Source organism: Marmota marmota, unplaced genomic scaffold, assembly GCF_001458135.2.
Source record: "Marmota marmota marmota unplaced genomic scaffold, marMar, whole genome shotgun sequence".
NCBI classification, from domain to species: domain Eukaryota; kingdom Metazoa; phylum Chordata; class Mammalia; order Rodentia; family Sciuridae; genus Marmota; species Marmota marmota.
The window spans coordinates 30,031,108-30,056,152 of record NW_026000108.1 but is presented as its reverse complement, the minus strand read 5'-3'; the positions used below and the strand labels follow the sequence as shown (position 1 = coordinate 30,056,152).

The 25,045-nt window shown below is 40.8% G+C and overlaps 1 protein-coding gene across 1 annotated transcript; it reads right to left on the bottom strand.

Annotated features, from left to right (window-relative positions):
* Window positions 1–286: 286 nt before the first annotated feature.
* On the bottom strand, window positions 287–24,678 carry Klf3 (Kruppel like factor 3). The gene is made up of 6 exons (XM_015482024.2): window positions 24,334–24,678; window positions 18,522–18,617; window positions 12,047–12,533; window positions 11,251–11,404; window positions 6,271–6,431; window positions 287–4,115 (listed from the first exon to the last, which is right to left on the bottom strand). Exons 2-6 carry the CDS (start codon window positions 18,576–18,578, stop codon window positions 3,934–3,936), a joined length of 1,041 nt encoding a protein of 346 aa, XP_015337510.1. The 5' UTR covers window positions 18,579–18,617; window positions 24,334–24,678; the 3' UTR covers window positions 287–3,933.
* Window positions 24,679–25,045: the final 367 nt, after the last annotated feature.

The following is a 25,045-nucleotide window of genomic DNA, read 5'->3' as shown; positions in this document are numbered from 1 at the left end:
ACAACAAATAATTATTTCAAGAATGTTTTATAGATTTATGCTGGGTTGTTTGTTTTATGGTTTGAGCTTAGACTTCCTGCTAGTTGGGTTATAGTTTTAGGGAAGAGTTAACTCCTTGAGTGCAACATGAAGTTGATCTGTTTTTCTTTCCTTCCATCAATGAGTGCTCAGAGTGACTTATTTCAAAATTTCTTTTTTTTTTTTTCAAAATTTCTAAGCAGGGTATTTACATGGTTCTTTTTTTGTTCTCAGTGATCACTGCTTACATAGTAATCACATGATCACATTTAATATTCTGATGGTTTTATTAACAAGTATATAATACATATATTGCATACTGTATATAGTATATGAGGACTGTACAGTACAAATTTATGTTCACAGTTTGACATGACAAAATGTCATTACTGAATTCCCATTGGACTACAGAGTAGAAACAGAGAAGGTACATTAAACATTCACATCTTTAGTAAGAAAGATTACCAAAATGTTTCAGTATTTGCAAGTATACTAATGCATGCTAAAAACCTTTACCCATTCAGTCTTATTAGCTTATAAAATATATTACACTTTATTAAAAATTTCTGCATAGTTTATACAAGTATTAAAGTACTGTAAATGTAATAATCCTGCTATAGTTGCAGGTATGGTTTAAGAGATGCTAAGCAGAAAGATTATTTTGACCCTCTAACACTAAGTACATAACAGAAAAAAAAAGTGCTAGTATTTGTAAAACATGTTGTAGCCCTCGTTTAATGCATGTAAAATGGCTTTGTAAATGTATTAAGTGAATTTGCAATCATTTAGAAATTGTTAACCTTGACCAAGAAGAGAATAAAGACAACTCTGAGTGACTTTATGTGTGACAGCAATTCCTTCAAGACAACTGTGTATTTTCAAACCAAATTGTTTTAAACCTTAGATCTTGAGATTGTCTTTAAACCAATCTAATCAGGAATGATGTGCAGATATACAGTCTCAGAAATACAGTCTTTCAAATCCCACATTAGTGCAATACTGATAGTGCAGATGGGTGTTAAATAAAACATACATATACACATAGTTCCCCTGTAATTCTGTTCCAAGGCTCTTGAAACTTCTGCATATTTAGCATCTCCTTGGTTGAACATAGCTATGCTGCAGACATTCTCCAAACCAAGCAAACTAGAATGTTAATGCCCATTTATGATGTAAATTCACATTTTGAAACTCTAATATGATGGATTCTGATTTAATTTTTATGACTTCTTCAAGATGACACTTGAGCAATACTTGAATAAACTAACAATTTACATGACAACGACTTCATGTTTACAAATCATTCTCACCAAATTAAAATATTGCAATTAAATAATGATTGAGAATAACATGGCGAATCATTAAAAAAAAAACGTTTCAAGGGCATCTTATCTCATATCTTGAGGTCTTCCACAATAATAGCTAAATGACTAAGAGACTAAATTTCTCAACTATCATAGTAAAATACAAATATATATATATATATAAGAAAATTTGGTAAGGGCCAATGGCATCTAAAGAATATCAAACCACCATGGGAACAGAGAATGGCCACTCTGAGCTGCTTTTCTTTCAGAGTGAAAATGGATCTTTGTTAATGAACTATTAACAAAGATCGAAGCAAGCTGCATAGTAACATAATACAGTCTTCTGAACAAAACTTAAATATGCTGTAGCAGACATCAAATTTCATGAGAACCCATGAAGCCTTCTATTAACTGCACTCAGACTTTGAGCTGTTTCACAGATCAATTCTACCCTTTCTTGCCTCCTTTCCCCGCTTTATATGGGCTGGAACACAAGCTGGTGATCTTCCCTACAACAAAAAAATCCCCTGCACTCCCTCTCAATTCTTCAGTGTATTGTTGAAAAACCACTTCAAGACATGAACACTCTGGCATAAATGTGACTAAGCATTGACAATACAGATGATACCTACTAGAAAGAAGTCATTTCTGTTCCTTAGTTCATTTCATAATTGCAAAAAAAAAAAAAAAAAGGAAAACAAACAAAACCCCCGATTAGCACGTTGTAATATTCTAAACATTTTGCAGTGCTGAAAGAAAAGAAATCCAAGTGCCAAGATAAACAAATTTCTTTGCGTTTCTCACCTACATTTCCTTCCAGCTGGTTCACAGGGCTGACGAGTAGGCCCTCACAGGGGTGCCGGCCCTACAGCTAACTTAAACATAGTGCCACCAAAGTAAGCTCCCCGGGTGATCTGCAGGCCTCCAGAATCATTCAATGATGTTTTAAAACAGTTATGTATTCCTCCCAGTTTAGATTGTGTTGGATCCTGAGCTGTGACTGGGATGAATCTTCAGGATTCCGTTCTTCTCTCTTCTCCTCCTCCATCCTTCATGGAGGGATGAAGGGGCATTTGGTTATGCAACCATATTGACGACCTTTGCTCATTTTCTTCAAATTGAAGACTAATGACATTTCTACATTATCAATTATTTTTACTGGACTGTGGTACTCAAAAGCCTGCTTTTGAAAAACTTTCCGATAATGGTGCTATTTCTCTTAAATACGAGTCATTATTTTCAGTTTCTTCTGACAGGATAATGGATAATGATGGGAAACTGCTAGTTCTGACAGTAAACTTTTGGGAATTTTCAAGCTACATATATAAATCCCTGAACTGTGGTTTTCTATTTTTCAAAAGTCTGTTCCTAAAATGAAGGTATGTGTGCTTCACAACTAGTTGTACTTACAAATAGTGTCACTCACGTGTTAACTGAATCAATCTCCTAAAGCCTTAGCAGATGCTCACTTATGATATGTGCCGTGAACACAAAGGACAGCCAATCTGGCACCTCCCAGCTCACAGAGAAAGCTATGTGACTGATTTGACAGGGGAATACAAGTACCACTCAATGTTTCCCTGTATGCAAAAAAGCTATAAGTAAGTTAGATAAAAGAAAGACCATTCATATCCTTACCCAAAAGATTTTTTTTTTTTTTAATCATTACTGGGCAAATATTTCTGTGGATTCCTTACTCTCAAACTTGACCATCCAAAGGATTTTGTAAAGAAATGGAGACAGTTGTGTGGATAACCCCACAGGCACCTGGCTTTGCAGCATGGTTCTGCACTCTGTACAGAGACTGAAGCTCTACAGATGCACGGCACAGCTGACCAAATCTGGACACCTCACTGACAGGCCCTAGCTCAGGAGGAACTGCCCACTTCCCGCTTTGCACAATGCATCTCCCCTCAACGCCCCTCTGCTTCTGTTTGCTGTTACAAGGCACAGCAGTATCCCATGTCTTGAGCTGTCACATATCACCCACCTAATTTGGCAGCACAGCCCTCCACGTAGCTTCCGGCATACAAGAGGGCATTGATTTAGAAGTGACAATAATGCAGGTCCACACGGAAGATGTGTGAAGGACAATGGCATAGTTGACTGGGCTCGTGTGACATCTTGCTGCATGTCCTCCTATAACTGGTGATTGGGGCCACCCTTCTCTTTGCTGTCAAGCATAAAATGGGATCACCAGGCAGAGAGGTACGGATGTCTCTGGCAAGGACTAGCAGGCTTGATACTGTATTTCTAACACATTTACTTTGACATTCTTTGAGGAATACATGGAGAAACCGACAATTGGTATGTTAGTTTACATGTTCCCTTATTCTCATTACATTAAACGTAAGAAGGGTTTGCTTAGCATCCCCGGAAAAAAAAAAAGTGTTCACATTCTTTAGGTCTGACCCGTGGTAAGGAGAGGGAGGATTAGAGAGTATCGACTACTGACCATATGGAAGTTTTGAATGATATAAATTCAGAGATTCAGACCAGCTGAATCAAAATTAAAATGTACATGTAAAAAATGAGTTAGATAATGGGAGGGAGGACAGAGAGAGAGCCAGGAGAGTGGGGAGTCACAATGAGGCGGAGACGGAGGCTTTCAGACTAACATGTGGCGTTTCCTATGTAGGGCAAGGTGGTCAGAACGGGAGAAGCTGCGGTCACAGTCTGGGCACTGGAAAGGTTTGATTCCAGTATGTTTGCGGAAATGTCTTGTTAGTTCATCAGACCGAGCAAACTTCCATGTGCATCCTTCCCATGTACATTTGTAGGGTTTTTCTCCTGCAAAAGGAAAGAGAAAAGAGCTTAATTTTTTTGAAAAGATGGCAAAGGCTGAGTTAATGCTATTGAAAAATATTATTCCCAAGAGAAGGTCATATATTTGTCCCTTCGATAACACACTGGTCTGTAAAGCATTTCGGGACAAACAAGAAAAAAACAAATCAATTCTTCTAATGTTTAAATGACTGCTAGCAAAAACAAAACAAAACAAAACCCCCAAATGGGGATGGATTTTAAGAGTTCTTAAAGCATAAAGAAAATGAGATCCATTCTGAGTGACTACCAATCTGGAGCACGTGGTGATCTATACTGGTATTTTTCTAAGTCTTCAACCTACTTGAGAGCTTAATTATATGTAGTACTACAGATTCAATAAGTCAAATTTCAAAGTTTGAGGCATTTTCCTATAACTATTCAAAAGTTTTCAAATAATATGCCACCTCTCAGAAGCTAGGTTTCTACATCACCCTCCTGTATTACAGTGATAATTACAGGTGATGATTAGAAGACCCTTATGGGAAAATGATGAGGAGAACCAGTCTGAAGGCTCTTACTAATAAAAAGCGCTATTAATAGCAATCTTAACATTTAAAACGACCAATACAGGTTAAGCATCCCTAACCCAACAATCCCAAATCCAAAATGAGCACTGAAACATTGCTGTAGGTAGAAAATTCTACACCATGAAACTTCATCTCATGCAGAAAATTAAACTATTGTACAAAATTAGCTTCAGGCCATGTATATAAATAAGGTACATATGAAACAAATCTTGTGTTTAGACTTGGATCCTATATCCCCAAGATATCTCATTATGTATTTGCAAATATTTCAAATTCCAATCAAATCTGAAATCTGAATCACATCTGGCTCCAAGATAGCAGATGAGGGATACTCGGCCTGTAGTGGGTACTGGGTATCAGATTAACATGCCCGCTCTCTAGAAACCTTGCTAGATTTATAGGATCTCCTTTGCCCATAGAATATACATACCAAGAGGTATATTTGTACATCTGAATTGTCATCTAAATATTTCAATGCCTTCCTCATTTTAGGCTGGAAGTTGTTAACCATGCCTGAGTCTCACCGACAACTCAGGATGCTTCCAAACCCCAAATTCCTCTCTTTATTAATGTTCCTAATAAGAACAATTCTCAAAATTCAGTAGGGCAATCTGCATTCTGAGTTTAGGAAAATGTACACAGAGGCAAATTGCTGCTAAACCAAAATTTTAAATTGGACAGTCTGAGGTGACATGAGCTTACTGTACACATCAATCATCAATACTGACTGCAATCAATCAGGCTATTGAAAACGTTTCTGTATGATTTCCTTAAGTCAGGAAAGCAGTGATAGCAAGTGCACATTTTCTCCATCTATGTAACAATGTTTATATGATCTGGCTACTCACTATCTATTTTCAGTATTGACCAAAATGGAAGATTTCCTAGAACAAATAGTGTAGGCAATGGCATAGGAGTTCCTTCAATTTTAAAAGATGGACACTACCTGAATATATTCAATTTTTATTTCTATGGAGGACAGCCTTCTATTTGAATTCCATTTCTATGGCACTGTTGTATTTTATTGCTCTGTGTAAAGAAGTGTTCTTTGCTATGATAAATTTTATCATGTACGTATGCTACAAGAGCTCACAGGAAAGCCACATCCTTGGTGGTGAGAGCGCTTTCCCTTCTGTTCCAGCAACAAAGTCTCCATCCCTTTACTGGCTAGAGGACAGTACTTCAAGAGATTGTGGGGACCTGGTTGCAGGGATTATTCTAATCTACTCAAATTCATTACAAAAGGCAATCATTATAAAAACTGCTCTTCTATGACTGATAGAGACATCTGTGGGTGACTGTGGTAACTTTGCAGAGGCCTGGAAAACTTTCATCATGCAGGCTGAGAGCTCCTAATGAAAAACCCTGGAGACTAGAAGTGTTTCAGACTTGAGAGTTTTTCAGATTTTGGAAAGTTTGCACAGACTTTATCAGTTCAGCAGGTCTAATCCAGAAATCCAAAGTGCTCCAAAAATTTCAGATTTCTAATTTTTGGGTTAGGGATGCTCAACCTACAAAACATGGTAGAAGCCAGAAGTTGACTTTCACCCCCCTACTTCTTAAGACAGAAGCGGGGCCGGTGTTTCTACTACCTGTATGTGTTCGTCTGTGTGCTTTCAAGTGGGAGCTTTTAGTGTACACTTTGTTGCATCCATCATAATCGCATCTGTGTATCCTCCGCTTCCTTTGGGTATCTGGAGATTCCACAGGTAAAGGTCTCTTCCCAGGCTGCACTATGACTGAAGGGTGATTCCTGTGAAAGCCAAGGTCAAGTGAGAACTGTTGAGTGAAGCTGCTGCCTTTTCTTCAGTCAACTAAAAGCATTAACAACATTGGGCAAAACAAATAAAAAAAAAAAACCCAACAAAATAAACAACAACAAAAAAATTAGCCGTTCAACCCAAGAAGCACTGCTATATTCATTCAACAAACATTGAGTGAGCACCTACCATGAGCCAGGCACTGGGCTTGGCACCAGGACACAAAGATGAATAAAAACAGGGTTCCTGCCCTACGAGGAGCTCACACTCTAGGGGGAGACAGACATGGAGATAAGTAATGACAGCAAGAAGGGTTAGATGCTATGCTAGAGGGAGGTGCCACGCTGGGAGAGGATCTTTCCCGCAGTAAAAACCTGCCTATCGACAAGATTTCATGGTACTAGGCAATGCTGAACACGGTACTATATTTTTCCATTTGCGGCACTGATTTTTGTTATTATTCTTTAGGGAAAAATAGAAAAATGTCAAATTCTTATATCCTGAGCAACAATACTGTAGGATGTCTCTACATTTCATCCTTTATATAACTAACATTTAGCAGCATCTTTTAAAGACTGCCAATTCACGTTCAAATTTCAAATGCTGGCTCTTATGAGGAAAAAAAAATGTTGGCATTGCCATCTTCACAAACATAAATGTGTAGTACAGATAGTAACCAAGCCTCTGGCTGCTCACTGAGCTCCACATATGTGGGATAGAAGACTGACAGCAGCCTGTGCTGGCACTACCACTCCTGCACTAGAAAGAGTTCCACTGCAGCGTTAGGAGGGAGGGTGAGGGCCAGGTGCGGTGGCACACACCTGTAAGGCCGGTGATGTGAGGCTGAGGCAGGAGAACAGCAAGTTCAAGGCCAGCCTCCACAACTGAGTGAGACCCTATTTAAAAAAAAAAAAAAAAAGGACTGGGGATATAACTCAGTCCTAAAGCGTCCCCTGAATTCAATCCCCAGTACTGTCCCCTCTCAAAAAAAAAAAAAAAAAAAAAAAAAATCCTAGAGGGGAGAGAGGAAGGCTATTCCCCATGACATCAGCTCCCCAGCATCAACCTGCCCAGCTTCCCCCCCCCCCCCCGGATGCCTGACATCCTCCCTACTTTCCTGCTTTCTCTCACATTCCAGAATTTGCATAATTTTCCTAGGTGGATCTGAAATCAAATCCCATTAAGCATCATTACTATCAACTGTGTCTTTCTCAGAAAGGAAATTTGGTTGAGAGAAAAGGCAGCTGGGGAAAGGCTGAGAAAAGCTGTGCCTCATGTTCTCAGGCTTCCCTCTGACAGCATCTGCCACCAAGAAGCTCCAAGGGCCCATTCACTCTCCTGATGATGGAGCCCTTGATACATTACAGGGGCACGTGCTGGCCTCCAGCTGTGACCAAAGATGCCTTTCACTCCTAAAGATGTTCTGGATCACATGGGAATGTCTTGTGTGAGGGTGCAGGGGGAGAAAAAAGACTGGTGGAAAGGGGAAGAGACAAGGATTTGATGAGGGTGAACACTCAAGTTGTTGAGACCCAAACAAATAAATCATGAAATCAATAAGGGAGTCCCTGAAGTGAGATTTGTTTTTTTGTCTTGTTAAAAATCTGAATACACATCCCTTGTCAGTAACGTTGACAGGCATGCTAAGAAGTGACAAAAGGTATGATTATTTTAAGTGACCTTGACTTACTCCTGACACTCCTATTAGGAAAGAAAACTGTCAGCTGTGAGCCTCACTTGGCCTTCCCACCCTGATGCCTGGAAGGGAGGAGGGAACAGAAGGACAAACCAGGAGTGTTTAGAGACTCCGGAGAGTGAATGTAAAGCAGTGGGGGCGGGATGGAGAGAAAGTGTTTAATCTCTCTCTCTCTCTCTCACACACACGCACGCACGCACCGCGCACACTTACAAATAATGGGGAAAACAGAGAAGCCAGAGGTTTACAGACATAATTTTTTAAAATGCGGAATTATTAATTTACAATCCTTCATAAAAAAGAAATTTATCAATTTATTTTTAACTTTCAACTCTAGGAAACCAAATGCCGAGGAAGAAATTCAATGGTTAACTATATCTCCTAAGTCTCTGGGATATGGGGCAAATATCTATCCCAGGATAACTTTAGAAATCTCTTGCAATTTTATTGGACTTTATGGGACAGGAATCTAATAGTTTCAGCACAGTGATTACGATTGCTTTTCCTAGCTGTGCATCTGGATACACTGAAAGGTTTTGGGCTCCAACTTTAAATTCCAGTTCTGTCACTGATAGCATCTGTGATGCTGGGCCAGGTACTTAATTTCTTTGTAGCAGGCGCGATGATTGCAATGCTACCTCAGAGGGCTTTTGGGAGACACAGTATTTTCTTCAAAGGTTATTGTGGGAAATGTGCGCGAAGCCCCAGAGGTAAACTTCCTAAATGATAGCTGTTGATAGGGTCTTGAGACCTCACAGTTTTCTGGTCTTCTAACTCCTCATTCTTAAGAGGTGGTTCAGGATCATAACCAAGAAGTGAGAACAGCTATCAAGTATCAGATACTTGATCGCTGTTTATCTGGTCTTTGTTTTGAGTTAGGCTGACCTCTCCTAAGTTTGCTACAATACAGATGTCAGAGCAATTGGATCCTTAAGCTTTTTGTTCTACATACATCTTCACATATGCAAATATATAACAAGAGGCATTTGATATACCTGTGAGTGCTGTTAATGCTAAAGTTCTAACTCTAGGATCAAACAAATGAATTTTAAAGCTGTAACCTCAGTCTTTGGGAAGAGGTGCTTCCTAAGGCAAATATTCCTGGGTCTGCCTCACTGCAATAGTCCTGGGCTCTTGGTTCAAGTGATTCGTTCCTAGCTAGCTGGTTTCCTATGTGGGCTGCTACTGGGCCCACTCCAAGACATTACTTAATCACATCTGTAAGAGAATTACTTAAAGAGTCCATGTCCCAGTTGTGGCTAATCTGAATTTTTTTTTCCTTCCCTTTTGGAGCAAAATGCATTCTTAGGTCAGCATTAAAACAAGCACATTACTCATTCCTCATTAAAAGCCATGGGGTTTGAGATCACCCAGAGAATGGGAGACTGCTTTCAAGTATTCTTCTAAAATGTTTTGAATTATAATTCAGAATAGCCTAGACTTTGGACAATACTTTTTCAGTCAATGGATCTCTTTCTATGTTGGTTTTTGGCTTTATTTAGTTACATGGTATCTTTTCTATCACGGGGGCAGGAACAATTACAAGTACATGTTACCTTGCCAGAGATACCCCTCATCATCAGAAAGAGGTGATTCAGCCTAGAAGATGTGACCATTTTACTCAGTCACTGTGCTTCCTTTTACCTGAGTGCTTAAATAGATGCAGTCAGCTCCTTAGCCCTGGACAAGACAGCAGAGACAGCACTTATCAGGAACAGATCAAGTGCAGGTCCCCACAGCAAACTGTGATTAAGGCCATTTAGCTCATCAGTTCTATATTTACCCTGAAGGAAACAATTCCTTTGCAAATACCTAGAAAAGTCTCTTTAGGGAAGGGCACTATGTAATTGTGAGTGGTAATAGTATACAACTCTCTCAGACAGTCTCCCTGCTGGCTGCTGTAGCTGGGTAAGAAGATGCATTCTTGTACTTCATCTATCAGGGAATAAATGATAACAAAAACAAAAAAGACTGCAGCTCACTGCAGGGGAGAATTAATACGTGGGCTACCACGAAGGCATCTCCCCAAGCTAAATGTGGGTACCATTAGATTATATTTGAAGTCACTAGAAAACACCTCTTCTAAAACCAGAGTCTTTGATTTGGCTGTTAAGTGTGTAAGAGAAAGGTAGAGAAGAGAAGTGAAAAGATAGGTAGAACATTTATTCAAGGTGGAGAAAAAAGTGATACGGGAGGAAGATGATGGTGGGATCCAGCAGAGACAATGACTATTGTCCGTGAACTAGGCCACTGAACTGAAGCACCACAACATAATTACAACAGCAATGATTCTAATCAATAATGAAAGTAAAGAGGAGTGATTAGCCCAAGGTCATATACGTGGTGAGCAGCCAGGATTCAAAGGCCATCTTTGCAGTAACCGCAAACATAGCCTGCAGAGTGACCACCCGGGCAAGGCAAGGATGTCTACAGTGGCCAATCCCACATGGGATACTATTTGACCTGTGTCAGAGCACACAGCACAGGCCTCCTGCGGATGGCAATTCTACAGGACACGGAACACCCTGCAGGCAGCTATGAAGATCTGAGAATAGAGTCCTTTCAGCACTGAGCTTCTCTGGGTCTCAAGAACAAGCTTCTGTTGCTAGCGCTGTTTACAGGACTCATTTTGGAGCGCCTCTTTGGGGCTTGAGGCTGGCTGGAAGACTTTGATTAAAGACATCTCCCATAACAGACATATCAGGAATGATACCTGAGAGGAAGAATCTGTGTGTCCACGTGAACCATTTCATGACCCCAGCTACGTGGACTCTCTAGAACACCAGATCCAATCTATGCAAGGATTCGCCCTTTGCACAGGAAAACTATGCACACAAGCCAGGAAGGATGGAAAAACAAACAAACAAACAAAAAAGATTTATATGGTGAGTTGAAAAACCATGGGTGACAAATTCACTGAAAAGCTGAGGTAACTGTTGTCACAAGGCTAGAAAGTGCAGTTTTTGGAGAGTCTCTGTATTTGACCGTAGCTACCGTCCACTAGATGCAACACAATGTAAGAAGTTCCTGGTCATTCACAGCATGTCACGTTTGTAACCTGTCTTTCCACTCCAGATCCCAAGATGCAAAAGCCAGGTACGCCTAAATATACTTACTCTTGCAACAATGCTTGAGGGGGGGACACCGAGTTCATTAAAGGGGGTGGTGACATTTCTTCGGGATAATAATCTGTTCTCTGTGGTTCAATCCCAGGTTCAATTTTAATTTTTTTCTGTAATATGGGCTTCTCATATGATTCAATTACAGGTACTAAAAAATAAAAAAGGAAAAGTCACTCTACATATAATTTGCCAATTTCAGCTTTTAAATGCTCACTACATAGCTCCTATCTATAGCATTAATGTGTGAATATTTATTTGCCTTTGGCAGGATTAGAGCAAGAATAAATTTGTGAGAGATTGTTTCTCCTGACTATCGTTTTGCCAGCAAGCAACAAACATAGGGACCTGGACTTCTTTGCAGAGATTCTTCCTTATGAATTCTGGTCATCTCTTTCAACCTGTAGTCTTGTGTCCGACCAGCTGGTAAACAAGGTGGCTTTTCAGAGCCACTATTTATCACTGTGACCAAAAAGTATTTACTAAATGCCTTCTGTACCCCAAACCATGTTAGTATTCAATAAAACAAGGTACAAAATCAAGATTTTTTACTATCCCAAGGCTGACAATTATATAATGAAAGCAATCATCTCAGGATAGTAAACAGCCTAACTCTCCAATACGGACTCTTCAAAACAAAAAAACAAAACCAAGGAAGTGCCTTGGGCAGATGAACGTTTCCTTCCCAGAACTCAACAGCTTTGCCTGTGCCCCTGCCCCCACCCCCACGCCACTGTCCAGGGAAAACCTGGCACATGAAGGGGTCAGCAGCTCTGGCGCCTGCAGAACTCACCTTGCATGCTACTGTTTGAATTTTCCATCTCTTCTGACAAGGAGACCATGAGCGGCTGCTGGAGGTGGCTGGTGTACATGAAGGGGACGGGTTGCACCACGACTGGCTGGATGACGGGCAGAATGCCCGGGCTCCGGATTCCGTGCCGAGAGAGGGCAGCTGCCATCACCGGCGGCATGGACAGCGGCACACTAAAGGGCTGCACGCCCGGGGAAGGGGGTGAGTACTTTTTGATGGGCGGGCTAGAAGAAGGCATGCTCAGCCCAGGGGACGCCCTCCTGTGAGAGGACGGGAACTTGAGCGAAGAGGGAGAATTCCCAGCCGAGGGTGGCGAACCCCGCTTGTTCACCGTGAGGTCCACTGGCTCCATCTGTATTCCGTGTGACAGGCCCTCTGGGGTCTGAAAGAACTTATCGGGTAACGGCGTGGAGTAAATGACCCCATACTTGTTGGGCTTCATGGGCTCCATGTAATTAGATGGGTAGGACTGTTGGAAAGAAGGAAAAAAACCCACACGTCACCACAGTCAGATGAGAAACGTTATTTGCTTGAAGTACAAAGTAAAACAACAATATCTAACAGGGCACAATCACATGGGCTTTAAAAAACAGTTCACATATACAATTGATCCCCCCACCAAAGACCATGAGAGAGATGGTCTAGCAGAAACGTTAGAACCAATAAGACCAGTGTGGTCCTGGGATATGTGGGAATCTGTAGTTTTATTCTAAGATTGCCCAGTCCAATGTCAAGGTTGATACCGGGTGAGGCTCTAAAGCAGGTTGTATCACAGGCTTGTGGGTCTTTATTATTAGGACTCAGCGTTAGGAACCCCCGAGACCCAGCCAAGACACAGTAACCTTGCTGCTTTTCTGATGGGACTTCTTCAACTGGCAGAAACTCTCTAGCTTTAGTATCTTTAAACTCTGCAGGACATGAAACATTTCTTATGCTAATAGTACCTTCTGATGGGTTCCAGCTGTGAACAACCCATTCTTAGAATGGTAGAGGCAGGAGGTTTTCAAGTTCAAGGCCAGCCTTAACAACTTAGGGAGACCCTCTCTCAAAATAAAAATAAAAGGGTTGGAGGTGTAGCTCAGTGGTAGAGCACCCCTGTTAAACTCCCAGTACCAGGAGCTGGGCCCCCCGGGGAATGAAGCAGGAGTGGTTTTGACTGACTGAGAGCTCTACTGGGACCATACCTTTCCTCTCTGGACCTAGACTATGTGCATCTCCACCTGACTACACATCAGGATCACCTCCTCTTTCTGAAATTCCAGGTGCCTGGTTCCTACTCCAAGCAACTGAGCATCATCAGAGTACCCAGAAGTAAGGGATTAGCCAGTGAAACCTCTTTATTATCTAACTTTGTTTGTCTTTATCTGGTTTTGATGTCAGTTCCTTATCCTTATGCTTCTGTGTTTTGTTTTCTTCTGCTCTTTCTGTATCTGGATCATGATAATCTGTATAATCTCCCCAAACAGCAGCAGGGTGCATGCCCACGGGACACCTATGATACCCAAGGAGAATGACATTCATTGCTTTAAAATGGTTATGTGTTTATTTAAATGCAAGAGAAAATGGTTCAATTTCTTATAGTAGTGATATATAAAGAGTTCAAAGCCAGCCTCAGCAAAAGTGAGGTGCTAAGCAACTCAGTGGGACTCTGTCTCCAAATAAAGTACAAAATAGGACTGGGGAGTGGCTCAGTGGCGAGTGCCCCTGAGTCCAATCCCTGGTACCACCAAAAGCAATTCTAGAAAAGAAGGCAAGAAAAATGACTGACTAAATATCAGAAGTGCAGGTGCTCTGAAGGTGGGTACCCCAAAATCCAACTTCCTGGAGGTTGTGAGGTCAAAATTTAAAATTGGATTCGAAGAGATAAACCATGTAATGAGCTTAACATAAAACTTGACACACCAGGTTGTCTCAGGAGTCCCTTCTTGTCCTTACACAAGAGATGTACACTGTAAGGGGCTGTGAAATTCCAAACAAGGCTTCTCAAACTTCTCTGTCCACTCAAATTCACTTGGGCATCTTGTTAAAATGCGGATTTTGAATGACTAGGGAGCAGTCCAAAGTGCCAGAGACTACTTTTTGAATAGCAAGGCTCTAAATGACAGAATAAAGATTGACTGAAGTGGGGGGGTGGGGGCAAAAAGAATTGTAACTGCTAATACTGCTCAAGGACAGGAAGGATATAAAATCAGGAAATACAAAATACACAAAATTTTAACACCAGCTTTGAGTTATATGTCAAGGTTTGAATGAAGATGATTTCTACATTTCTTTAGAACCTATCACAAAGAAGCACACCAACAAGTGAGAGGTCCAAAATACACAGTAATATCAATATTACATATGTTTCAATTTAAATATTAACCAACAAGAAAAAGAATCACAAGGTTCACTAGAAATTATTATAGATGACGCATAATGAAGAGTTCAGGAATTAATTAAATTCAGGGAAGAGACAGACTTCTCCTAGTTCTAAAGGACTTGAACGTGCTTTTTATAATTCTCCAGAGGGCAAAAGTCCTGGTGCTAGCAGAAAAGTTCAGGAAATGGAAGGCAGCATCGATTCTATTTACCAAAATGTAGCTTCTCCCTTATTTTCAGCCCTATTCTTCCAAGACCTCCCTCTGACCTAGATTTTAAGGCCAATAGTTATTGGCAGCTAAATAGGAAGCAAAATGAGGACATACTTTCATTGCTGTCATTGCTGGATTTTTCTATCCGTGGCATGGGTTTAAGGCAAATAGGAATTTAGAACCTTGGGGGATTTGTAAATTTAATATTCTCAGGTTTCTCAAGCCATCAAGAAGTCGTCACAATGAAGCTCAGTTTTAGAAAAACGCAGTTTTTACCAGTAGTTTGCTTTCAAATGCATGCCCCCTCCCCTACTGGACATGTATTTCTTCTGAAGTGCCAGGGAGACATATATATGTCGCCAGTCACCCAACTCTTGAGTACTAATTAACTATTTCCAGTCCAACTGCCTCACAAAAGGGTGAAGAAATGTGGTCCTCCAAACCAGTTCACTGGCAAATTGCACTGCAGTGTTTACCAGAATCTTCTCTGAGCCATGTTTACTTTAATTATTTGGGTGGAGCACGCAGCTACTGCAATCAGCTGGCAACCATTTGAATCTCCACAGAGTAAGGACTGATACAGGGCTCCATCTGGGTGTGCCCCGGGCGAGTCCACTCTGGTAACAGTTGCTTCCCTTCTGCTCCAGACCATTCCTATCTTCTAACAAAGCAATGCAAATAGGCGTGGCTGTACTGGTCCTAAATCCAAATCATTGGCAAGGGTGGATGAAGCAGAAAATTCGTTGTTTGTGGCCATGGAAGGACATTCAATGCCGACCCCCCTGTTCTGGAACAGATCATCCCAAAGACAAGACACGATCAAGTTCTACCCCAACCCCCAGACTCATCAAGGGAGGAAAGGGGTCTAGTTTTCAAAACCATCTGTTATGAAGGAAAGTTCCTTCCTTCTGTTGGAACATGCATTCAAACATCCACACCTCCAGCGTGTATGTATTCACTGGCTGCTGCTTCTCACTGGAATGTGAAGCGAGGGCCTGGCATAGGTGCTCAATAAACACTTGACGACTGCTTGGAGCAAATTAACACGCTCTCAGCAGGCCTTCACCGATGCCAGGCTAAGCAGAGGACCAATTCTTTTGAATCTTGGCGGGGGGGTGAGGGGCGGAGAGATATTATGTTGGGGAAAAAGGCAGAGGGTTTGGATAATTTTCCCAAAGGTCTACCACTTTATACCAAAATGAGAATTTCCATAGCTTCTTATTTTATTAGGAAAGGTTTTGGTGAGTTTTCCATAAGGAGTCTGTTTAAGTGGGCAGGGTGACTGAACACATCTGGAAATGACTTGCCCCTCTGTGCAACCAAAGCAGAAGGCTCTCTTTCTACTAGCCCAGAAAATCCATGGAAATTTAGTTAGGATGGAGCAAGGGAAACTACTGGTTCTAAGTACCTCTCAATCTCTAAAGAGTCCGAAAGAAGACAATATTCACAAACCAAAAAGAAAAAAAGAGGAACACACTTCTTCAAAAGTAATCTTCCCATAGGAACACAAGATATTTATAAAAAGATATTTATTTAAGGATATTTTTTTAAAAATTGGCTTTTTAAAAAACAATTTGCTTTCTGACTTCCTGAATCAAATCCTTTAAATTTTCAACCTTTTTAGAAATGGTAAAACAAACAAACAATTTCTTTACATGTGCATATTTCACAAATTAAAAAAAAAAAAAATCAAGGCTCAGGGACCTGCTGGAGAGTCTGCCAACCCTGGGGACAGTGAGCAGCAAGGATCCCTGGCGCAGACCTGGAGGGAGGGATACTCCACTCCTTGTTCTCACACATTCTAACAGGGTGATCCGAAGCCTCAGAGCACAAGCTTAGCAGCAAATAGTATGAAGGCTTATATTTTAGTAAGAGAAAAAATGACATTTTTCACTTTTTCTAAGCTATGGCAAAATACCAAATAAGCAGATTGCTTCTGCTGGGCTCTTCTTTTAAGGGGTGGGGAATAAGTTACCATAAAATATTTTTATTCATAAGTGGGACTTTAAAAAAATTGTATAAATGTCCCATGTTGCCTTAAAATTTATAACATACACTTGAATAGTCAAAGACTCTGACCCTCGAGCCAAAGACTGAATTAAAAAGAAAAAAAGAATAATAAATTAGATTCATACAGTGCATCTATGAAGGTAAAGAAGATGAAATCTGAAGATGTAATTAAGAGTGGAAACCAAAGCTCTTTATTTGACTTTTTAAAACAAAAATAATTACAACTCCTTACTCTTCTAATGTTTCAGTTAACTAAAATTTCTTCTCTGAATTAAGGGGAAAAAAAACCCTTCATTGTAAAGACTGACATTAACTTTTGGTGAAAATATCTAATTAAATTTTGTAGGTGTCAGTTGAAATCCAGCACATGAAGGAGAAAAAGATTATTAGCTGCAAAAATATACTTCTACATATTTTAACTTCATGCATTAATACAAGTTATAGCATTACAAGTTAATAGTTACTTCCAATTTATTTTATTTCCCATTTTTCACTTAAGTGCATTTCCTTTCACTTAATTATTTCATATCAATTTAGCAATGTGGATCTTCATTTTAGCTGGAAATGAGGCTCTTGAGCCATATTTCCATGCTTGATTAAAAGCACTGGAAGTACACCCAAGAGTGAAACCCATCAGTGATGGTTCTGCATCATTTGTCAAATTAGTCATATTCTCCAGCACTGAGAACCTATTCACATTTCAAAGACAGAATTAATGGGGAAATTGTTTCACCTTAATTTTCCTCCAAGAGGACCCTGCGCGGCTGGGGGAAAAGGGGTTGATAAATGGTAGCATGGACTAAAATCAGAAGTAAATTTACTTTTTCAATTAATAAAATTATTATTGCTTGGTTATTATCACATTCAGACACTTGGTTATCCAGTTATCATGCTAGAATGTAAATGTCATTTCCTTCAAGACGCTCTGACTTAGCTTTTCATTACAGACACTGGTAAATACTTCACTGGCTTAGTAATATCCATGGCAACTGGGTTCTGAGGGCCTCGAACTGACCCCCGCGTATAAACAGTTTTGGCAGGAACCTCCCTCAGCCAATGCACAAGGATGATCTAATTTTGCAAGCGTGTCATTACCAACCTTCGGATACACAAACCCGGGCCAAGTTTTTCCCCTTGTGAATATTTTCCAAGCCCGAGGAAGAAAAAAACCAAGACAGAGTGGGAGCATCGCCTTGTTGTTCAATTTTCACTAAAACAGATCCGCTCTAGTCTAAGCCACTCCTGCTCTTAAGTCAGACACCCCTCTGCCCACCAAGTCTCCTCTTCATGGCACTAGTACCGTACCTACATAAACACCGGCACTAGTTACTAGTCCCCTGGTGTCTCATAGTACCTAATGGTCTGGCTCGGGAGAGAGGCCAGCTTAGCAGGAGGACGTTGAAGACGACAGTGGACATAATTCCCACCCAGTCAGATTCTTCCCAATGAAATGAGATTCTGTCCTCACTGCCAAGTTCCTTCTCTCTGGCTTCTCAGTCATCTCTCATGTGGTCGCAGCCCCTTGTGGCTGTTGTCGTTGATTTGTAAGCGAATCATTTTATTCTTGATATGGTTTTACATACAAAAGGTTTGGGGAGTTTTTTAAATCTACTTCTGTGACAACCAGATTCTCCTGTGGCCTAAGAGTTATGCTGAGCATGTCTTGGAGGGTGTGGGGCACACACCGAGGAAGCAGGGGTCACGTTCATTAAGGGATGCAGCTGCTGCTGGGGGGACACACCCCTCATCTGTTACTGCTCTACCTGCCAAATGACTGGCAAGTGGTGAGTAACTTCAGGGACTGACACAAGACACACCCATGTTGGTATGACTCGGAATAAACAAGGAGAGGTATTTAATCCTGGAAAACTTACCACCGAGACAGGGTCCATAGCCTCTTGCTTGACAGGCACTGGGTCAAACATGAGCATTCTTTTAGTTAAACCTTCTAGGGTGCTCTGGTGTTTGACCTAGAAAATAAAACAAGATGTCCATTTAAATTCCAAGGTCACTTTAGATATAAACTAGTAAAAGTAAAATTTCATACTCTATACATCCCCCCACCCACCGGGCTTGGTCTACCTCTTTCTCTCTATGCTCAGAATGACTTGAATTTGTTTCCTTTACCTACGAAAAATGCCCTTTTATGTAATTAAAACCATACTCCATGGTCATAACCAGATGAGGGTCGACCAGCATCGCTAACTCAAATACACAAGCCCTGATATTTCTGGAACAATATGTACAACCTCTTTTGAGTAGCAAAACTTGCATAAGATCTCGCTGGGTGACTCAACAGAAGTTCACATTACATAGGACTGTTAAACGTCTTTTCTTCTCTATGTTCATCACAGAAACATGGGAGAGGGGAGATGAGCCAAAAGAAAACCTAAAACCAACCATCCTTGTTTATCCTATCAAACCTTCATTTTAAGTGGGAGCAAAGAATACATACTATTTAGTGCTTATAATTTCAGTTAAAACTTTATTGTGAAAAACGCTTCTTTTTTTTTCAGTAAGCATTATTCTACAACAAATTCAGCATGTCACTGTATAAACAAATCAATTTATTATCCCCTTTACCAGGCACTTAAGTTGCTTCTAAATTTTCACCATTATTTATACTTGTATCTTCCTGTTATGTTCATGAGTTGTTTTTTCTTTTCTTTATTAGCTTTTAAGATAATTTTTTCTGTAGAAGAATTGTTGGGTTAGAAGCATGTATATTTTACAAAACATTCTGTTGGTCTCAAATGACAAATAATAATAATAATAAAAATAATAATAATAATAATAATTATTATTATTATTGGTACCAGGGATTGAACCCAGGAGTGCTTAACCACTGAGCCATATCCCCAGTCCTTTTTATTTTGGGACAGGGTCTCACTAAGTTGCTTAGGATCTAAGTTGTGGAGGCTGGCTTTGCAATCCTCCTGCCTCAGCCTCCCTAGCTGCTAGGAATACAGGTCTGCGCCATTGCACATGGCTCAAATGACAAATTATTTTTTTAATTACATTGATTTAATTACTAAAGTAGAATTCATCTTTACCATTTACATTTCTTTGAGAAATACCCGGTCAGCTTGAGCCCTACCCTCTCTTATTGTTTTCTAAGCACATTTTACATATGAAGAACATAATCTTATCACTTCTTAGGAAATTACCCTAATGTAAAGGAAACATCTACCCTCATCCTCTGTTATGCTTCTCTTCTGTTGTTCTACTTTTTAATCACACTGCTTTCTTTTTTGTTCTATACTGGTCCACTTTTAATACTAATCTACATCAGGTCAACTGCCTCTTCACAGCCCACAGAATCACTGCCCAGCTACCACACGGATCCTCAGAAACCTGCTTCAGGTACTTACTATGCAAATTTGCTCAGTGCTTTGATTAGAGGCAAGATCTTTATACCTCACCCTGGCTTAAGGGGCAAAGCGAACAAGCTCTAGATTTGAGTTCTACCTGAAAAAGCTGCAGAAGTCCCAGATTCTGGGTTACTTCCTATTTTCAGTATCACAACCCTTCACCCCACATCTTCTTGACAGCAATTCTGTAGTTTGCTGTCTATGCTCTATGGGTCATGCTAGTCCACCTTCACCTACAATTGTGGAAGTATAACTGAATTATTTGAAGGAAGCCTGTTCTGAGTCTCATGATAGCATGTGAACTTCATCCATAACACAACACATGACCTTCACTTCCAAAGGACATTTTCCTACATCACAGGGTGTATTATAATCTACAAACACAATCTGAATACCAGGCTGCTCAAATCCGCGGTGCCACTGCCCTCTTATGAGTAAACCCAGCAGGAACAAACCAACAGCCAGTGAAAAATGGACGACTTCATAATGAAGGATGAAAATCCTTTCGTGCCTTGAGATCTATTATTAACCAGTCCCAGCATAGCATGTTCGAATGGTCATGGTACCAAGAACTGTTATCCATGCCCCTCATCAGACTGTAAACACAAGGTGAGATCCCTTGCTTAGATGGATCAAGTCAGATGACCTGCTGCCCTGCTGCAGGCTCCCACCAATACCCCCTATACCCCAGCTTTTAAAATGAATGCACTTACAGATTCATCTAGCCCATCAAGATGGGATCTCCAGGCAAACCCTTTTAAATAAAAGCATTCACACCCTCAGGTGTGAATGAGGGAAAAGAGCCCTGATCCAAGCAGATTGCAACCTGTCATGGGACAACTCTTTGCAGGTACGATGCAGACCACACCCCTGTATCTACTTCTCAAACTTTTAGGATGATCAAATGAGATAAAAAATAAAACAAAAACCACAAGTGGGGCACAGTGGCCCATGCCAGGAATCCCAGTGAGTGGGGAGGTTAAGGCAGGAGAGTTGCAAGCTAGAGGCCAGCCTTAGCAATTTAATGAGGCCCTAAGCAACTTAGTGACACCTTGTGTCATAATAAATAAATAGGGCTGGGGATGGAGCTCAGTGGTAAAGCAACTCTGGGTTCAATCCTTAGTATCAAAACAAAACAAAAACAAAAGGAACAACAAAAAAGCCCAGAACCCAAACCAACAAATAAACAAACAAAAACCCACAAAAAGACAAAAAACAGAAGTCAGGTGTGGTGGCACACACGTTAATCCAGCTACTCCGGAGGCTGAGGCAGGATTCTGAGTTAGAGGCCCACCTCAACACATTAGCAAGACCCTGTCTAAATAAATAATTGGGGCAGAGGGTGTAGCTCAGTGATAAAATGCCTTAGAATTCCCAGCACAGCAAAACAAAAACAAACAAAGGTTTTGCCCTCTAAATTGTTTCTGCCAACAAGTATACACACAAGTATATGCACAATTTTTGGAAATACAGGTACATGCTATACACACAAAACTAGATTGGTTGGTTTCAAATTCTGGAGCCATATTTGATATTTTCTAATAACGTACGTAGCCTTAAGTCAATCCCCCCACCCTTCAGTAAAACTGAGATTAAGTTCAGTACAAAAGTTAACAGCAGCCTCCGCCCTATACTGGGCCTCACACAGGGGCTTGTCATTTCACATCTGGACTACCGCAAAGAGCTTCCCAACTGGGCGGGCATCTCCATACTAGCTTACCTTGTACTGTGTATACCAGTAACTGCAGCATCGAATTCATCCAGATGATGGGCTGTGAAGTTCCTTTGGGTTAAAATTTTAACTCTACCCCTTACCTCAGCTAGCAAGGACTTTGTCTAAAGCCTAAGGCATTGACTACTAAATCCTTTTAGAAATAACACTGCTGTATCTTATCATTTTAAGACAGTATTTAAATCAGTGTTGTCCTTTAATTTTGACATTTTATCTAAATCTGTAAGACTGGTAAGAGAAACAAAGTCAAATATACAACACTGGACCTAACAAAACCAAGTTTATTTTTATTGGAAAACTACAGAGCATGTTTATTTGTCCAGAACTCTACCTCAAAGTAATTCAAATGTGATGAAGATATATTTCTAATTACAGAACTATTTCATCTAATAAATTCAGGAGGAATAACAGAATTAGAAATTTTGAAATGCCTAGCTAAATAATGCATCACTGGACAATAAAAAAAAATCTGCAAAATTCAAATATTGCAATGAACAGCACCAAGTTCAATGTCTGTCCATATAGCTAACAGCACTTTGGTCTCAGTTTGGTAGCTGTGAAAATGACTTAAATGATATTATAGTGATAATCACAGGCTATGGAACAAGAAAATGTAGGAAGCTAAGATAGAAAGGAACCAAGTTTAGGAAGACAATCAAATACATTAACATAATCAGGTTTTTGCTTATTTATTTGCAAAAGAATTTCTACATTTTGAACTAACCACTTTGTCACTGGTCTAGAGTTTATGGATTCTGGTCTAGAATTAGAAGAGTGACTGCAGTGTCTTCAAGGTGCCTTCCACAGAACTAAGAAATAACTTCACTACTGCAAGAATTAGAGTCCCTCATTTGGTGTCCATTGTTATCCATGGGCAGCTCAGTGCTCTGGGGGATATGATCAGAATGCTTTAAAAGAATGCTGAATAAACCAAAAATGCTACAGAAAATCTACCACACAACACCAGCAGCAATCTTAAGTAGAACAGTAGGTGGCGCACTAAAACAGGTATTAGAGCCTAGTGCACGGCAGCCGACTGAGCAGGCCAACCCCAGGGTCTTTAAATCCACTGGGTTTGAACCTGGCTGAGGATGAGGCATTCTGTGAACTCTGTGAACCTGTGGGTATCACAGATGAGGAGGCCTCAAATACGGCTCTGATTTTCCTATTTTCCAATCACATGCATTTACATCTCAGTTACATTCAACTTGCTGAGCAGAAATATATTCTAAACCAAGTAACCCCAGGACAACAAAACTGCAATAAAAACAAAAACCAAACCAAAACAACAACAACAACAAAACAACAACAGAAAACCTTTATGTTACTGAGGTACCTACAAGCAAAAATACAGGATATCACCACTGCCAAAATAATTTCCTACAACTGGAGCAATTATGTTATTTTACTGGGAAGGACCCATAAAACTGAATTTCTCCTAAAAAAAAAAAAAAAAGAAAAAAAAAAAAGAAACAAACAAAGAAAAAGCATTTCCCTTCAGATTCTCTCCACTTCTGACTTTTCAAATGTCAAAAAGGGTCAGATTTCTGTCAAAATGCAAAACTGTGGTTATATATTAAAAACCTGGCAAATCCCTGACGTGGATTCCAGACTATGGAACAAGCAATATAGCTCTGCTTCAGAGCTGAGGGAGCCCTAGGAGGCCCCCTGGACTTCGGCTTCCAGAGGGAGGAGGCATGAGCTCCAGGCTCAGAAACACAGGGTCCTTAATGGAAGGCTGGTTCTGCGGTTACAAGCTCCTCTGCAGGGAGCTAACTGGTCTAGAGCGTTTTATTATAGAAACAGCCTTATCAACGACAGCCCCCTGCTCAGAAGCTGGGGATGGACGAGGGCCGGAGAAGGCAGAGTATGAGGGATGCTGCCCACCCCCCTTCTGGGGATGGAGCAAGACCTGCCTGACATTCTCCTTTCTTATTCCCTTGTACTATGTCCTATTTCTTTCCTCAGATCCTCAAAGAGTTCCAGCTTTACCTTCTCCCCATCCAGTCTGACCTAAGGTTCCCCACTAACCTGCTTCCCTCAAAGCAAACTTTCCTAGCTGACTCCCCCAGGTGTAGAGATCAGTACCATTAAAGCAACCATTAAACCATCTCTAAGTATCCTCTCCACGCTCCTCAGTGTTTGGAATTTACAGGAGGAAGACTGACCATCCCCTACCCTTCACTCCCCAGAGGGGGTTAAAATAGTAGGTGTGGGTGAGTTTGTGGGAAGGAGCACCCCGGTGTGTGTGTGTGTGTGTGTGTGTGTGTGTGTGTGTGTGTCCGTGTGTCCCTCTTTCTCCCTCTCTCAGCCAGAAGGACTGCCAGGCAGGCAAGTGAAGTCCTTGCAGGTAAAACTTCCTTACCCAGGTAACTTTTCTCTTTTCACTCTTTTAACCCAACTCTTTGAAAGCTGCTGATGGGTTTAATCATATTCAATGGCAGTTGTGCTGGCCCAAAATACAAGGGTACCGATGACACATGGGGGCAGGCATAAGTTGGAAGGTTCATCGAGAACAGTGAAATGCTGGCACCTACCTGGAAAGGCATCCCGTTTTCATACCACCCAAGGATTTCCACCTACCTCAGTCTTCTATTGTTGGTTTGAAAGGAAAAAAATTCCACGAAATATGTCCCAATCTCTGCCCCTCATAAATTAGTTATTTTGCATTAATTTGTTTTATAAATGGGAGAGAAGTTAATTATTTTGTTTCAGATGAAATAGAATGATCCAGTGAGCAAACAATCCGCCCTCTCTCCTCTCTCAGAGAACAAGCCACCCAATTTTACTTTCCTGCCTCCACCCATCTGCTCCACCCCATGGAGAATTGCCAAGGGAGTCCAACTTGTCCAAACAGGACATGGCTTCAGATAAGATTCTGCCCACACCCTGTACTTCGGAAAGACCAAGTGAAGCAATTGATTTTGCATGTAAATAAGGACAGGTGCAAAGGTAACAAGCAAGCAAAATCCCTACACATTTCCAGGCTGGGGCTCAGCAGAGCAGGGGTGAGTTCGGGGAAACCCAAACCCATACTCCCCTTTAGAGCCACTCCTAAGTTCAAGGGCACCTGGTTAGAAGGCCACACCCTTCTTCAAAGAAATTTTAGCAAACACGAGTCATTTTCCCTACTAGGGTTACACACTTGTTTTCCTTCTTTATGCTCTCTGCCGATTTTGTGCTTCAGTTTTAAGGGCAGGCAACCCAAGATAAACTGAAAAATACCCACAATGTCTAATCCTGCTGTGCACATAGCTCCCAAGCCTCGCCTAAGCCCTCACAGTCCTCCTCTGTG

Excerpts from the sequence above, each read along its gene's own strand:
- Klf3 (XM_015482024.2), bottom strand. The coding sequence starts at position 18,578 with ATGCTCATGTTTGACCCAGTGCCTGTCAAGCAAGAGGCTATGGACCCT. Across the intron at positions 12,534-18,521 it reads CTATGGACCCTGTCTCGGTG|TCCTACCCATCTAATTACAT; the intron begins GTAAGTTTTCCA and ends TCTTTCCAACAG. Across the intron at positions 11,405-12,046 it reads TTCAAACAGTAGCATGCAAG|TACCTGTAATTGAATCATAT; the intron begins GTGAGTTCTGCA and ends TTTATTTTTTAG.